This window comes from Mus caroli, chromosome 3 (genome assembly GCF_900094665.2).
Source record: "Mus caroli chromosome 3, CAROLI_EIJ_v1.1, whole genome shotgun sequence".
Taxonomy (NCBI): domain Eukaryota; kingdom Metazoa; phylum Chordata; class Mammalia; order Rodentia; family Muridae; genus Mus; species Mus caroli.
In genome coordinates, this window is record NC_034572.1 from 83,177,410 (window position 1) to 83,193,043 (window position 15,634).

General features: G+C 47.4%; 1 protein-coding gene across 1 annotated transcript in view; it reads right to left on the minus strand.

Moving 5' to 3' along the window:
• Positions 1–15,634, minus strand: part of Ints3 (integrator complex subunit 3) — a 42,781-nt gene that overhangs the window by 3,292 nt on the left and 23,855 nt on the right. Inside the window, exons 8-22 of the mRNA XM_021157313.1 lie at positions 15,059–15,188; positions 13,517–13,614; positions 11,227–11,418; positions 9,675–9,762; positions 9,144–9,223; positions 8,667–8,758; positions 8,232–8,338; positions 7,437–7,556; positions 6,972–7,101; positions 6,535–6,589; positions 6,206–6,309; positions 5,718–5,762; positions 5,418–5,537; positions 1,668–1,821; positions 510–578 (exon numbers count right to left, since the gene is read on the minus strand). Coding sequence (XP_021012972.1) covers positions 510–578; positions 1,668–1,821; positions 5,418–5,537; positions 5,718–5,762; positions 6,206–6,309; positions 6,535–6,589; positions 6,972–7,101; positions 7,437–7,556; positions 8,232–8,338; positions 8,667–8,758; positions 9,144–9,223; positions 9,675–9,762; positions 11,227–11,418; positions 13,517–13,614; positions 15,059–15,188 — 1,584 coding nt within the window. The remainder of the gene's footprint in view (positions 1–509; positions 579–1,667; positions 1,822–5,417; positions 5,538–5,717; positions 5,763–6,205; positions 6,310–6,534; positions 6,590–6,971; positions 7,102–7,436; positions 7,557–8,231; positions 8,339–8,666; positions 8,759–9,143; positions 9,224–9,674; positions 9,763–11,226; positions 11,419–13,516; positions 13,615–15,058; positions 15,189–15,634) is intronic.

Genomic DNA, 15,634 nt, shown 5'->3' on the forward strand with positions numbered 1-15,634 from the left:
AATCTGTAGGGGTCCTGTGTATGGGAAAGGTTAAGCAGAAATGGCCCAAACATTTTTATTATGAACTGAAGAGAAGACCAGGGTAAGAGCAACACACATGACTAAGCATGCATGCATGCACACACACACACACACACACACACACACACACCTGAAAACCCATGACTAAGGATGTACACACACACACACACACCCCTACCTGAAAACCCATGACTAAGCATACACACACACACACACACACACACCTGCCCACCCTCAACTTTCCCTGCACAAACAGGAACTTCCAGAGAACATGGAGAAATATCAGAGAGGACAGGCTTGACACCAGCCTCTCGAGCTCTGCTTGCCCTTCCTAGCCCTAATGGCCTAAATGGCACCCACATGTAATGGGAGGCAGAGTGCCTGAGGATGTGGGCTTTCATGTACAGGCCTAGAGAGAGAAAACATACCCCCATTTCCCAAGTCCTGCCCTCCAGGCCTTGTTGGAAATGTCAAGGCTCAATGTTTACCTGTGCAGAGTCAATAACAGCCACAATCATGTTCAGCAGCTCCCCACTCCTCAAAGTTTCATCTGGAAACTGGAGAGAAAGAGAAGGGGCAGGATCATGGGCTGGACCCATGGCTTTCACCGAGTCTGCCCCACTCTTTATCACAAACTAGGGTTCTGGTCCTGCACTGAACCAAACAGCTACAAATCTGGGAATCTATGTCTTGTAAACCCCAGGTTTCAGTATCTGTGTATGTCCATCATGAGCAGACTGTCTTTGAAAAGAGGAATGGCGCGCGCGTGTCTGTAGGAGTGTTGGGGGGAGTGTGCCCAGAGATAAAGCCAGAGCTGACAGAGATTGGACATAATGACCAGTTCTGTGGGAAGTGTAACTAAACAAATCTTTGTATTATGCCTGGCAAAGGAGAGATCCAATGTGAGCAGACTCTCAGCCACAGAAAAGGTTCAAGAGAGAGTGTGTGTGTGGAGAGAGAGAGAAAGAGAGAGGGGGCGGGGGGAGGGGGAAGGCAGGTCCTCATGCAGAGAAAGATCAGGGATGGGATACTACTCTACCCTACTCTACCCCTCCTCCCTCCAGGCCTGGCTGTGATCACAGTTCCTCCTGCCCTGCCCACACCCTGAGCCCTCATTTCCCTCTTCCTGGAATGTTTGCCAAGAGGAAGAGCTGATACCTCCTCCTGTATCCCAGCTCTGAGAGAAGATTTGAAGTCATCAGGGAAGTGAAAGTGAGCCTCCACTACAAAGGATGGGCCTTCTAGCCATCAAGAAAGGCTTGGGAGTCTTTCTGCTTTAAACCTGAGAGTCTAAGTCAATAGGTACTGACTCACATTACACATTACAGATGCACCAGAGTAAGACTGTAGGGAGCTTGAGAAAAGCTCCAGCTTATAACAGAGATGGAGGAAGACAGCCGTGCTTTGGGAAGCAATGACCACTAAAGCAGGTGGGCACATGGGCAACAACTCAAGAGTATACAGTACAAGTCAGGCGAGGTGGCTCACATCTGTACCCCTAGCACTCGGAAGGCTGGGGAGGAGGACCACCCACTAGTCTATCGTCAGTCTGGGCTTCACAGTGAACACTTAGGCCAGTCAGTGCTACAGAATGAGACTGTCTCAAACATCTCCCAGCCCACATGGACCCCCGTGGAGGCACTGACCTCTGTGTAGATGGAAGGCGTGAGGTGGCATAGTAGTCGCACATCATCCTCTTGGCAAGCCTTCATGTCCATCATTAGACAGGTGTGCAGATCACCCAGCTGGGTAGCCTGGGCAAACGACTCATACAGGTTCATCTTCCCTGCGGCGGCTTTGCTGCAAAACCAGTTGAGCCTAAGCCAACAGTGCAACCCAGCACCAGGGCCTCAAATATCCCCAGGGAGGTAGGTGCCCATTCTACCTTGCAAGCTCAGCGCTCATGGACCCCACATCCCTCCTTATCTTCTCCAAGAGCCCAGCAATTTGGGGGCCAGGAGACACTTTTCCTCCCCCAATGCTGTCTTTTGTTTTGTGTTCCTCTTTGCTTAGACTCAGCCTTGCTACAAAGCCCTGGCTGACCTTGAACTTGCTTCATTATGTACCCCAGGCTGACCTTGAGTTTATGGAGATCCACTTGCCACTCCCTCCCAAAGAAGCTAGAATTAAACATGTCCACCACTATGCCCAGCTTCCCCCATGCTCTAACCATCAGCAGTGAGAGGAATGCCTCCTGAGAGCAGAGGGAAGGACTCCTGTCATGCCAGAGAAGCAGCAACTGACACTATATACAAAGCCTAGAAGAACTGAGGCTTAAATGTTAAGAACTAAAACCATGTCTCTCTCAGACAAGAACACTCATGAAGCTGGGCCTAGTGGCACACACTTGCTCCAGCACTCAGGAGGAGGAGGCAAGAGGATCTTTGAAGGCTCTGAGAAACCATCTTAAAATGAAACAAAACCTCCAAGTAGGCCAATTAGTACTTGGGAGGCAGAGGCAGGAGATCAAGAGTTCAAGATCATCTTTAGCTACAAAGCAAGTTTGAGACCAATTTCAGCTATGTCAGACCATCTTAAAAAACAATAAACTAAGCATGGTGGTGTACACCTTTGATTCCAGCACTCAGGAGGCAAAGGCAGGTAGATCTCTGAGTTCTGTGGAGTTGAGTTCTAGGTCACGGCTAACCCTGAGTCTTTCTCTATACAGAGAAACCTTGTCTTAAAAAAAAACAAATAAAGCCTGGTGATGGTGGCGCCACGCCTTTAATCCCAGCACTTGGGAGTTCGAGGCCAGCCTGGTCTACAAAGTGAGTTTCAGGACAGCCAGGGGGCTATACGGAGAAACTCTGTCTTGGGAAAATAAAATAAAATAAGCAACAACAAAACCAAACCTAAAGGACTTAGTTAGGTAAAGAACAGTGTCAGTACTTGTCTAACATGGGCTTACTTCTCATACCACAAGAAAATGAAAACAAAAGTCCAGATCATAACATGTTAGAGAGAACATCAGGAAATGAAAACTCGCCAGGCAGTGGTGGCACACGGCTTTAATTCCAGCACTTGGGAGGCAGAGGCAGGCGAATTTCTGAGTTTGAGGACAGCCAGGGCTAAAAAGAGAAACCCTGTCTCAAAGAAAAAAAAAAAAAAAAAAGAAGAGGAAGAAGAAATGAAAACTCTTACATTAATGAGGATGTGAAGAAGTTGTAGTTGTAGCTACTTTGGAAAACAGTTTGGTTACTTCTCACCCATGCAAAAATAAAGTAACTCCATGGCCCAGTAGCCAGTGCAGTTCTTGTCCTGGGTATATATCCAGGACACTGAAGAATATATGCACACAGTAACTGTAAACTGGTAAATCACAGAAGCTGCATTCACAAATGTACAAAACAGACATAAAAATGTTGTGTATCGAGGCAGAATCAGGCAGATTTCTGCGTTCGAGGCCAGCCTGGTCTACAGAGTGAGTTCCAACACAGCCAGGGCTATATAGAGAAACCCTGTCTCAATAATAATAATAATAATATAAAATGTTGTGCATCAATACATTAAAAGACATCCAGCAAGGGATAAACAACTGGCAGATGCAAAGATTTGAGAACACTATGCTGAGCCACAAGAAGCAATGTCCCACGAGTCTGTTTATATGAAGCATTCAGAAGAGTCTTATCTACAAACTGATGGGGACCACAGTTCAGTGAGTGCAAGGTCCTAGGCAAAAGGGCCTGCCTGACAGTATAGGTTTCTCTCTGGGATGATGAAGGGTTTTAATTAGGCAGCAGAGATAGTTAGCATTCAAGGGCATGTTAAAACCAAATGAACTGAGCCAGGCATGTTGGTGTACACCTTTAATCCCCAAACTGAGCTGTATCCTTTGTTTGTGTATGTGTGCATGTTCTTGTATGTTCAGGCCAGAGGGTGGCCTTGAAGATCTCTCTCAAGAGCCATCCCCATTGGTAATGGGGATCAAACTCAGGTCCTAATTGCATGCTTGTACTGTAATAATTAAGCTATAAACCAACTCTGGCTTGTTTTTTTGTATGTTTTTGTTTTGTTTTGTTTTCCAAGACAGGGTCTCTCTGTGTCAACTTAGAGCTGCCCTGGCTGGCTTCCGTTTCAGAGATTGTCTGCCTCTGCCACTATCACCCAGCATGACTTTTTTTTGACATAGGAACTAACACACACCAAGCTGGTCTCAAATATACCAGGTAGGACTGGCGAGATGGCCCAGTGGGTAAAGACACATGGTATGCAAGTATTCTCCATTTGATCATCAGAACCCATCTATAAAGGTGGAAGGAGAGACTCCGCACAAACTGGAGGGAAAATGTCCTATGGGGGGAGCTAAAGCTGGTGTTGAGTTCCTGATCTTTCTACTTCTACCTCCAAGTCCTGTAACTACAACTCCTGGAAGAACTGTATACTTTAAAGGGTGAGTTGTCCAGGCCTTTGGAACTGGCCTGTCATCCCAGATACTTGAGAAGCTGAAGCAAGAGGATCACAAGTTTAAGATCTGTTTGTGCTACTGAGCAGGCTTAGAGGCAGCCTGGCAACTAGTCCGTGTCTGCAATCCCAGCACTTAGGAGGCTGAAGCAGGAGGGTCAGGAGCTTAAAGACCAGCCTAGGTTACATGAAACAAACAAACAAACAAACACCACCAACAGCAGCAAAGAGGCTGAATATGTATTTGATCATCAGAACCTAAGGAGAAACACCACACAAACTGGAGGGAAAATGTCCTATGGGACCTAAAGCTGGCTCCATCCTCTGCTGCCAAACTGAACAAAGACAACCAGTAAAGCACCCAGTGTCTGTCCTGTTTTGATATGAACTATCCCTCCAAGGCTCATGTGTCTCCAATCACTGCTGCAACTGAATCTTTTTCAGTCTTGAGAAGGGTCTCTTCTGCTTCCACCTCCAAAATGCTGAGACTGCAGATTAGAACCTGAGAACACTGATGGATTCATGATTTGATGGCAATAATGGAAGGTAGTGGACATTTCCCGGAGCCTGTGGCCTAGTTGGAGGCACTGGGCATGTATTCAGAAGGTATATTTCTGGCCCATCTCTGTCACATTCTCTTCTTACTGTTTTGAACTGAGCAACTTCCTCTGCCACATGCCCACTGCTATGGTGCTCTGACTTACTGCAGGCCTAAAATAACCGACCCAGTGGACCCCGGACCAAGATGTCTGAAACCAGGAGTCAGCATAAATCTTCCTCTTTAAATTTCCCTCAGTGTGTCACAGTGATAAAAACAACTTACTAACACAAGATATATGGGCCCTGGGTTTAACCCTCAGCACCAAAAACGTACAAACCAAAGACAGTGCTGCTGCAGATAACCAAGAGGGAAGGAGGGGGTTGATGTGCATGTGTGTGAGAGGCTGGCTCTCAGGAGTGCCCCAACGCCATGCAGAAGATAGAGATTCACCCACCTTGCCCTCAAGTAGTAGAGCAGGTGGTAGCCGATCTTGGGTTGCTTTTGATACAGCTCAGAGAGAAGGTCCAGAAGCAGCGAGAAGCTGCTGTTGTCCTCCTGCATCTGGCACAGGTTCCTAGAGGGGACAAAAGGGTGTCACCTAGCATAGGCTCTCCTACAGTGCAAACGGGACAGAAGCGTTGTCTACCCACTGAATACCTTTTCTTCCCTAGAGAAGCCCCAGAACCCAGGACCAGGATATCTGTGCACTGTTAGGGAAGATGGAAGGCAGACAGCTCTTCAGCTAAGTGCTTACCTAAATATTAGGTACAGTGGTTTCCCTACTGACTCCTCCAGGGACCTAGAAGAGGAAGACTGCGTGTGAGAATCTACATGAAGGGAGAACACCTACAGGCAGGAAACATGGAAGATCTGACATCTAGCCTACTCCTTTCCTACCAAAGGCAAACTTCCTGCTGCTTAGTGCTTTGTAACAGAAAAACAGGTTCCCTACATGGACACAAAATCTGAGGATGAGACTTCTGACTGGCAGAGTCTAGGCTAGGGACCAGTCCCCCCAGAAGCAGCAAAGCTTGGGGACACTGGCCTGGCAGCACTCATGGACAAACAGGGAAGGCATGCTGGTCTACTGCCCAGCACTCTCAGGGTCCATTAGTATTTGTAAGTGTGGAGACACCAAGTAAAGAGGATTTTTCTCAAGTCTACAGTAAGGTGTGCTTGGGATTGGGGCTGATAGAGCACACTCTGGCTTCTGAGGCCCTGGGTATCAGAGATGAGCCTTACTCTTCAGTGACCTCTTCAGGCAACACCTCCCCTCGAAAGTGGGCCTTGAAGAGCTCCTGTAGGCAGGAAGCCAGGACAGACAGTTGCTCCGAGTCAAAGTCTTCCTGGGTGACAAGAGGGAGGAGAGACATCGTAATTCAAACCCCACCTGCCCAGAACCTCTGCTGGGCCCACCTGTGTCTACCCCCCAGAGCAGCTCACTCATGTTCCCTGCCTCAGAAGGGGTTCATCTGGGGTAGGGAAGGTGGGAGCTTAATTTCCAGTGAGGCATGACTGAGGAGTTGTAAGCTGGGAAGGCTTGTACTGTTTTGTCTCTAAATCCCCCTTACCTCCAGGACCTGATCCACAATTTCCTGCATAACCTCACACTGGGCCTCTGTATCACTACAGCATAAAAGTGAGAGAAAATTAGTAACAGCAGGGTAAGACACATCCCAAGGTGTATACATGCACATGCACAAAGGAGCTGTGAGCTCCCAGCTCAGAGGGGAGACTTCTGGACAGTATATGCTGCTCTGTGGGCAGAGGCCCAAAAAAGAGGAAAATCCCTACTTGCTGCTCCAGACTCCAGTCTCAAGGGAGTGGGGCCCCAAGGTGTTAAGAGGACAGGGCTACCCTATTCCCAGCCTATGCTCCCTGACATGAGCCAGACATTTCCCAGGAAGCATCAATTTCCCCTCCACACCTCACCATCCACCCACACCATCTAGGGAGTAGGAAGTGCCTGGACTCAGCCTCCTAGGGTGGGAGTATGGTTTGTACCCACCTTCCCTTCTGTAGCTGTAGCACTTTGTCCCTCAGGGACTCGTCCAACTGATCAAGGTAAGGGGTGACATCAACCGGCTCCTCCACGACAGTCTCCTTGATGGGGTGGAAGCGAAACTCTCTCTTCTTCCCTGAGGATGGTTCATCAGACTTTAGTACCAGAGACAGTCCCCATGACTACCTGCTCCCTCCTCATAGCTCTTGCAGTAAACCTGCCCTCTCAAGGTGCCGCAGCCCTGACTATGTGCATGTCCCAGCTCATACCTACAAACGGGCAGGACCACTTTACCCTCCTGCCTTTACTGTCAAATGTTAAGCTCTGCACCACTGAGTCTCGTCCAGTAATAAACAAAAGTCACGCTCATGGGCAAAAGAGGTCGGATAGAAAGACTGCAGTCAGGCAGGCCACCTGTGAGACAGGCCTCTTGGGCTGCCACAACTCACACACTCCCAGTGCTATCCTTACCTTTGCTATTAAGATCCTCCTCATCATCACTGAAGGCTGCCTCTGCATTGTCATAGCAACTCTCGTCCTTATCTGAGAGGTGGTTGTCCATTTCCATGGAAACAGGCTCTTCAATTTTGACTTGTGAGTAAAGAAAAAAAGACTCTTGATAGCCTCCTGGGTTCCCCAGTATACTCGATGCTTCTGGGAAGGAGACTAGTGGACAGGTAGGAGAATACAGAGTTGATACCCTAAATGGTACCCGGCTGGAAGGAAGGACAAACTTGCTTTCTCGATTTCCCTGTGACCCACCCAGAGGAAGAGACAGCGTAAGACAAGACTTTTTCATGTCAGCTTAGGATAAGTGATGATCGAGGCAGTCTTTTTCTGTTCTGAAACAGGGGTTTATGCATCTCAGGCTACCTACCGTTGGTCCTCTGATTGATCTTCCTGCTTCCACCTAAGTGCTAAGATTACAGGCATGCATCACCATGCTCAGCTCTGGGGACATTTATTAGTGCTCTTTACTTTAAAACCAAGTTGGAAAGTAGTGCTTGGCTTAAGCCCTTATTCTAAAACAAAAAATTATGGCAGTCAAGTCTGGCAGTTGGCAGTCTGAAATCAGGAGCAAAGTGAACATGAGGAGCTCTGGTGAAGGGCCTGGACTAAAGGACTGGGATGAGAGGTGATGGGCAAATGTCAGGGAGGCAAGCATCCCATGAAAGCCTTGCATCACTGAAGGATCACCAAGGGAAAAGTCAGAGAGCAACAGCATCGAGTGAGAACTCAATTACGGCTTTGTGAGGACGTCCATACCTTCCACAGGAGGGGAGGGTGAGCTGCAGAACTCAGGAAACTTCTCCCGAAGCATGGACCGAAGCTCTTTATCCAATTTAGGGTTGTCAAACAGGGGAGCCAAGTGTCTAATAGAGAGCACAGACAAAAGTCAACATCAGGCATGATGCTCACTGCTCACTCAGCACAACTGTGCCACCTTCAGACCCCTCAGAGTCAACAGGGGGCAGGAAGGCCTTTGAAGCCTATGGTAATATGATGGATGGCAAGTTAGAAATTCCTGTGTCCAGAGGACATGAGTCTTTCTGCCCATCAGTAGAAGGTGAAGCCAGCACTTTTTACAGCTGTCAAGGGAAGGAGTCAGCATTGGTGTGACTCTCTGAATGACATTTCATCTAAAGTGGGACCTAATGAAAAATGGGAGAATCCCCTACCCCTAACACACAAATTCCTTACGCCAAGACTCGTTTCTCCACAATGTGGTTGAGGGAAGAAAAGACGCCCTGCCGAACGTGGCCTTCCAATGGTGGGTAGAAGTTAGGGATGATCTGGAAGGGAAGAGGGGAGGGAGTAACTACAATGTTTTGCTGGACTAGAACTAAAAGCTGTTTTGGTTTTAGTCAAGGGGCTAAAAGTGAGACAGTACAGCTACAGAAAGGGCTGCGATGGTCCTGATTACTCCAGTCTATGAAGACAGCAGAATCCTTGGACTGGACCCAGTTGTTCCTCAAATACATTAGATTCTATCTTGAGTCATCGTCTTACAGTTAAGAAACCTTCTGGTAACAAGGGTCAGTTCCACTGGAGACAGTGTCTTCTAACTCAGGTACAGGACTAAAGTGGAGCACCTGGGGAAGACCTAGTCACGGGGAGACTAATGGGGGATTCAACACTGCTCATTCAGGACAGGGCAAACAGAGCCCTAGCACTTACTCGGCACATGAAGTCCAGGAGCGTGGCAGTGATGGCTGGGTGGGGCTTCATGGAGTGATGCATGACCAGGATAGCTGGCTCTAAAGAATGTGAAACAAACATAAATGGTTCCCCGGCATCAGATACCATCTCCATGTCAGTGTATGTGAAGCCCCTAGGAAGTTCTGGGTCTAAGTTCCCCAACTCCAACCAAGCAGGGAATCTTCCCGAACTGCACTCAGTCGTCACTCCTCATCTCCCTTCCTGGACCAGTATTCAGCTTGGAGAAAAGAAGACAGGGCAGACTTCCTCTGCTTAGGCCCTCCCACTCAGAGCTCAAGGCTATGGGGGAGAAGCTGGCAGCCATTACTTGACCTCATCAAAGCTACTTTCCTTCTAGGTCAAGGGAGAACTGAATGGGAACAAGGGAATTGCTCCTAGATAAACCACCTCCGCCCCACATTGCCCTGAGACTGATAACTGTTGTCACCAGGACTCACAACGGGGGCTTGGAGGATGGGAGGGTGGTGCTGACTGGTCCCAATCACATACCTATGTTCATAATACTATCCTTTTCTGGGCTGAAGAACAGCCAATCATAAAACAAAGCCAGCTTGGCATTGGAGGCAGCAACGTTGGACTGGAAAAGAGAAGGGGAAAGGGTAGTTTCATTAATCAGCTCCCATCTTCCCAGAGCCCGGGCTGGGGTAGATTCCAGGGACCACCTGGCTGGTCCATCTTTGAAATTCAGTTCCCAGTAAAAGATGGAAGAACCCCGTCAGGGTAAGGAACACACATGCCTATGATATGGAAACTGGCCTGGGTTTTTCCTGTAGCGAGCAGTACACAAGCCTAATCCCCGCTAGGAGGACAGCATGGGCACACTGATAGACTGTGAGTTGAGGTGATGTTTACAGTAGCCTGCAGCTGTCTTTGCTGAACAAGCAGGGCACCTCCCTAGAGACCCCTAGGAATGGCCTGCTGTCTGAGTCAGCACATTCCAGGGACACCATAAAACAGACGAAGGGTGTGAGATGCTCAAGAACAGGGTCGCTCTAGCACAGTAAAACATACTCTGGGAAGGAAATGGCTCCTTTCAAAATTCTGTATTTGGGGAAAGAAAGTATCCAAAGCTGCTAGCAAAAGTTATGGAAGTAAGCAACTAAGGCGGTGGCTCTCAACCTTCCTAACGCTGTGACCCCCTCATTCAGTTTCTCATGTTGCGCTGACCTCCAATCATAAGATTATTTTCCACCTCATAAGTTTATAACTTCGTCATAACTATAATCTTGCTATTATTATGAGCTGTAATGTAAGTATCTGATATTCAGGGCATCTGATACGTGACCCCTATGGAAGAGTCATTCAATCCCCAGACGGGAGTCTGGAGATCATGGCGGTAAAGAGCTCTTGCAAAGGATTTAGGTCTTGTTTCAACACCAACATGGTAATTCACAACTGCCTATAACTCCAGTTCCCTCTTCTAACCTCTGGACCTCCACCAACACAGACACATACCATACCATAAACACATATACTCAGGCACACACACATACCAACCATACCATAAACAGACAAACAAAATAAACAGAAGGATGAAAGCCCTGAATCTGAATAGGAAACAAGAAGAGAATAATTACATATGGATTCTAGAGGCAAAGAGGAAAAACAGAGGGAGGCCTCAGAGACTCAGAGTCCCTTAGGGACTCGGGGAGTAACTCTTCAAGAATCCAGACTTTGAGCTGATATAGTGGTTGGTGCACACCTAATTGCAGATCTGAAGAGACAGACTGGAGGACTGTAGCTCAAGGCTAGCTGGAGCTATATAGTAAAATCTTGTATCAAGCAGACAACAGAAATCAAGGTTTGGGGATGGGAGGTGAGGCTTGATAGTAAAGATGATGGTTAGCCTGGTCAAACCAAAGCAAGCCTAGTTCAAGGATTGACTATCCATTTCTAGAGACAAAGGAAGGAAGGACAAGAGCCTGAAAGGGCCACTAGCATTCAGATGGCCTTGGGATGACAAGTGGAAGCAGCCCAGGAACATGCTAGAAGAGGCACAGCTCACCACCCAGCAGTCTCTGCCCATCGCATGGCCCCTTACCGTGCATGTTGTCAGGAGCCAGCCAATGATGGCCCACCGGGGCAAGATATCAGAACTCAGCACTTCGTTAGAGGGGTGGACTACCCCACAGATGTATCGAATGAGGTCACAGCGCAGAGACTGGCTGTCAGGGGTTGAGAGGTACTGGCGCTGGAACCAGTCCTGGTACCGCTTTTGCTGGCCAAACCGCACCTGAGGGAGGAGGGGGTGGAAAGGAGGGTGGGATGATGAACAGAGGAACCTGGAGGCCTGACCTGGATTCATGTCCTTCTGACAACTTCATTAAGCTCCTTGGTTTCTTGATGTCCTCTCCTTTTGGGGAAAATCATGGTGTTGACAGACTAGCCTGCCTTGCATCTTGGTGGCACGCTCACTCTTGCCACTAGCTTGGAGCCACGCTGACCTCCATTTCTGGCTGCTGACTGTTGCACTTGTCACTGGTCCTCGGGCCAGAAGCATCATCTTTTCCCTTTCCTTGAGCAGAAAGTGTTCCCACAGAGAAGAGCAGGCCTGGTCACCACTCAGCACAGGCTGCTTCTTGACAAAGGATAACCCTAACAGGACTGTTAGCTAAGGCACAAACTCCAGACCAGGGAGCAAGTCCTTTCCCAAACACACATCAAATGTTTACCAATAGCAACACGAGAGCCAGATATGGTGGCCAAAACATAAAACCCCAGCTGATATAGAAAGCTGGCCAACAGTTTGAAGATAACTACACTACATGGTAAGACTCTGTCTGCCTCAAACCAACCACACAACCAAACAACAGCGCTAATGGAGGAGGGTTTGGTGTTCTCTTCTATTCCCCTCAGAAGACGACATCAAACTAGACCTGAAAGGTTAACAAGATGCTTCCGGGTCAACAGTAAAAAAGAACTGTGGCAGCAACAGCCGCTGAACACTTGAACACTTGAAACTCAGCAACTGTGGTGAGGACACTACGTTTCAACATAATGTGTGATGGTGAATTTTAGGACATAAGTAAGACAGAGTGTCACTCTGGAAGATGGAACCTCATCTGGGAAAATGTCCCCACCAGACTGGTTAATGTGGGAGGGCCCTGCTCTCGATGGGTGGTGCCACCCTGGACTGATGGTCCTAGGCATCATAGTAAGGCAGAGCAAGCCATGAGAGCTAGCAAGTAAGTAGAAACCCTCCATGGCCTGTGCTTCAGCTCCTGGCTCCAGGCTGAGTTCCTCAGTGATGGACTGTTAACTGGAAGTGTACGTGAAACCAACCCTTTCCTCTCCAAGTGCTTCCGTTCATGGTGTTTTATCACAGCAAGAGAAACCCTAAGACAGCATGTATGTACTCCAAACGTGGCCTTCTTAGACACAATGTTGTCTGTAGTCCAGGCTAAACTGGAATTTGAGATCCTCAGTGTCCTCCTGCAGAGGCTGACATAACCCTCCGATAATTTGTTTTTTCTTTTCTTTTCCTCTTTTTTTGGAGACATGCTTGCTATGCAGCCCTAGTGGGGTTTAAATACATAAAGATCTGCCACCTCTGCTTCTCATGTACTGGGATTAAAGTACTTGTCTCTGTGTCTAGTGATTCTCTCTTTGGTTTGTAGCAGCTGTCCTGTCCTTCACCAGCTTTCTGTCACAGAATACCCACAGGTACCTCCAACACTGCCTTTTTTTTTTTTTATTATGTTTAATGTGTTTTTTGGTTTTGTTTCCTTGTTTAGACAAGGTTTCACTATGTATTCCTGGAGAACCTTAAATTTGTGGCAATCCTCCTGCCTCTGACTCTCAAGTGCTGGGATCATAGGTATATGCCACCACACCTGTTACTAATTTCAATTATAACATTTGGTACATAGCTACAAGAGGCAGCAGGGTCTCGGAAATTCTGTGCTGTCTTGGGTATCTGAAGGCCGGCTACAGAGGAACTGTCTACAAAGTCCATAGATTCCACAAGCATCCTCAGAGAGGAAAACCACAGTCCTCAGACAGTTTTACCACAATGCAACCATATTTGGTAAACAAAAGGCCTATACCGCAGATAGATTACCCGTGTACAATCACTGGCGTGGCTGCTTTTAAAAAGAAAACTTCCAAAGAGCTGGAATTTTGTCTTGCTTATTAGAAGTGCATGCAACTACACTTCTAATTTTTACATTAGAAGTGTAAGCATAGACTGAACCAAGAATAGTATCATAAAGGTAAGGGACATCTACTTAGTCACTTTCATGTGGGTCAGTAGTCAGCAGTGACAAATCTGCACAGTGTTCGACTAACACCTGTCACCTGTAACTCCTCCTCCTATGCAAAGATGATCTCACCCGGGATGTCATGAAGAGGAGCTTCGTTTCCATGTCTGGGGTTAGACGACAGGCTAGAAATTTTCGGGATGTTCTTGACTGAAGTAGCTGTAGGATACCTGAGCCAAATGCAGAAGAGAAGTGTGAAGACCAGAGAAATGGAAGGCACAAAACAAAACTGGACTAAGTGTGGTTTAACTCATGGGCCTATTCCAAGACAAGCCCTTGAGAAGGCCAGCAAAGACATACAAGGTGGCCACCACTCACACCAACTAGAGTGGTTTGTTTCCCTCTACTGGCCTCCTCGCCACCCATGATTTTATAGTTAGAAATAAGTGGGAAATTCAGGGGGAAATATGGTGAGTCCTAACCTGCCTTCCTGTTACTCAGAGTGACACTATGAGATCTTAGGGCCAATGTGATTGCGTGGCGAAGCCACAAACATTGCAATCAGAAAGACCTGTATCCAAATCCTTCCTGTTATTTACTGTGTGGCCTTCAGCAAGTGACTTAATCTCTCTAAACCTCACTTTCCTGTGTAGAAAGTGAAACATTCATCTTAAGGGCTGTACAGATAATTAAATGAGCTGGCACACACCCTCTGACAGAGCCAGACAACCAGACACATGCTTAAGGTATTAGCAGAGTATCACACAGTAGCACTGTCTTCTCTTTGTCCTCACTTCCCAGGTCCTAGATGACAGCCTTCAGCATGTGTATGCACACACATTTGTGTTGTGCAGAACTGTTGGAGGCGTCAGGGGGAAAAAAATGAAGCTACAGAGTTGCTGTTCAAAATACAAAAGAATTCTGGGTAAGTGAAAAGGTCAAGAAAAACCCTGTCAGGAGAAAACATACAAGCACGCAAGAACACACCCTCTGGACTAAGAGGCCAGGGCCATTTCTCTTTCTTTTCCACAGCTCTAGAAATCAAACTGAGGACACTGTAGGTGCTTTATCACTGAGCTACATCCTAGAGGCCCATCTCTTCCAGGACTAACTGGACCCTCTGCTGACTCAGCCATATTAGTTTGCCCTTTGACTCCCTGTCTACCACAGTGAAGCTGGAGACTTGGCCATCACCTTGACAAGGAACAGTGGAAGGAGAGGACAACATCTTTCTGTCTCACGATTGTCCTTTAAATGTCTTATTTTAGTTTATTGCTGCATGTATGTGGATGCACACATGTCACAGTGGTGTGTGGAGGTCAGAGCACAACTTTGGGAATGAATTCTCTCCTTCTACCACATGGGTTCTGGTGATGGAATTCAGGCCATCAGGCCTGGGATCAAGTGTTTTACCTACTGAGCTATCTTGAGGCCTTGTCTGATTTTTTCTTTTTTTTTTTTAGGAGCAGTGGCAGCTGAAACCAGTCATGTAGGCCCTAGCCACAAACTACATGAACTGTTCTGCACCTCTGCCATTCCCACACCCAGATGAAACTGGCATAGTGTGTCCTATCTCAAGCTTTCCCTGACTATCAAAATCTCTCCTAGGCCAACTCTGCCCCTTCAAATCCAATCAGGACAACAAGGACAGGGTATACCCAGGTGCTCACTTACCTGTAAACTGAGGACTCAAGGCCTGAGGGTTATGGATGATATCTTTCCACAGTAGTTCAAATTCTGGTATCCTAGCAACATTCTGAAGTAATCTTACAAGGTCCCGGCCAATCATCAAACATTCCATGAACTGGATAGGAGGGAGATTGGAGAATGGGGAGCAGGAAAGAGAATAAAAACATGTATTGCTCCCCTTCTGGCGGAAGGACAAAGGAATAGCATGTTCTATGGAGGACAAAAGAAAACGTCCTATGAAGGAACCCTACATGATTTCCTGGAGCAAGGGACTGTTCAGGGAAGAGAGGTGGAGGCTGGGGACCATCACAAGGATAGAGGTGCCTGGGAAGAGCTGGACCACACAGACTCAGACCATCAGGTCCCCTCTCTCTCCTGATTCTAAAAGTATGGGGCTGGGAAGGAGCACCCATATATCCTACCCCAAAATTCATTCTGCCCATCAGAAAAGACAATTTGTCATAAAAGAAATGATCTGTATCTGTTTGGTCTAAACAAATACTGATTAACAACATGTGCCTATACAATTATGTGAATTCATTTTGAATTTTTTTTTTTTTT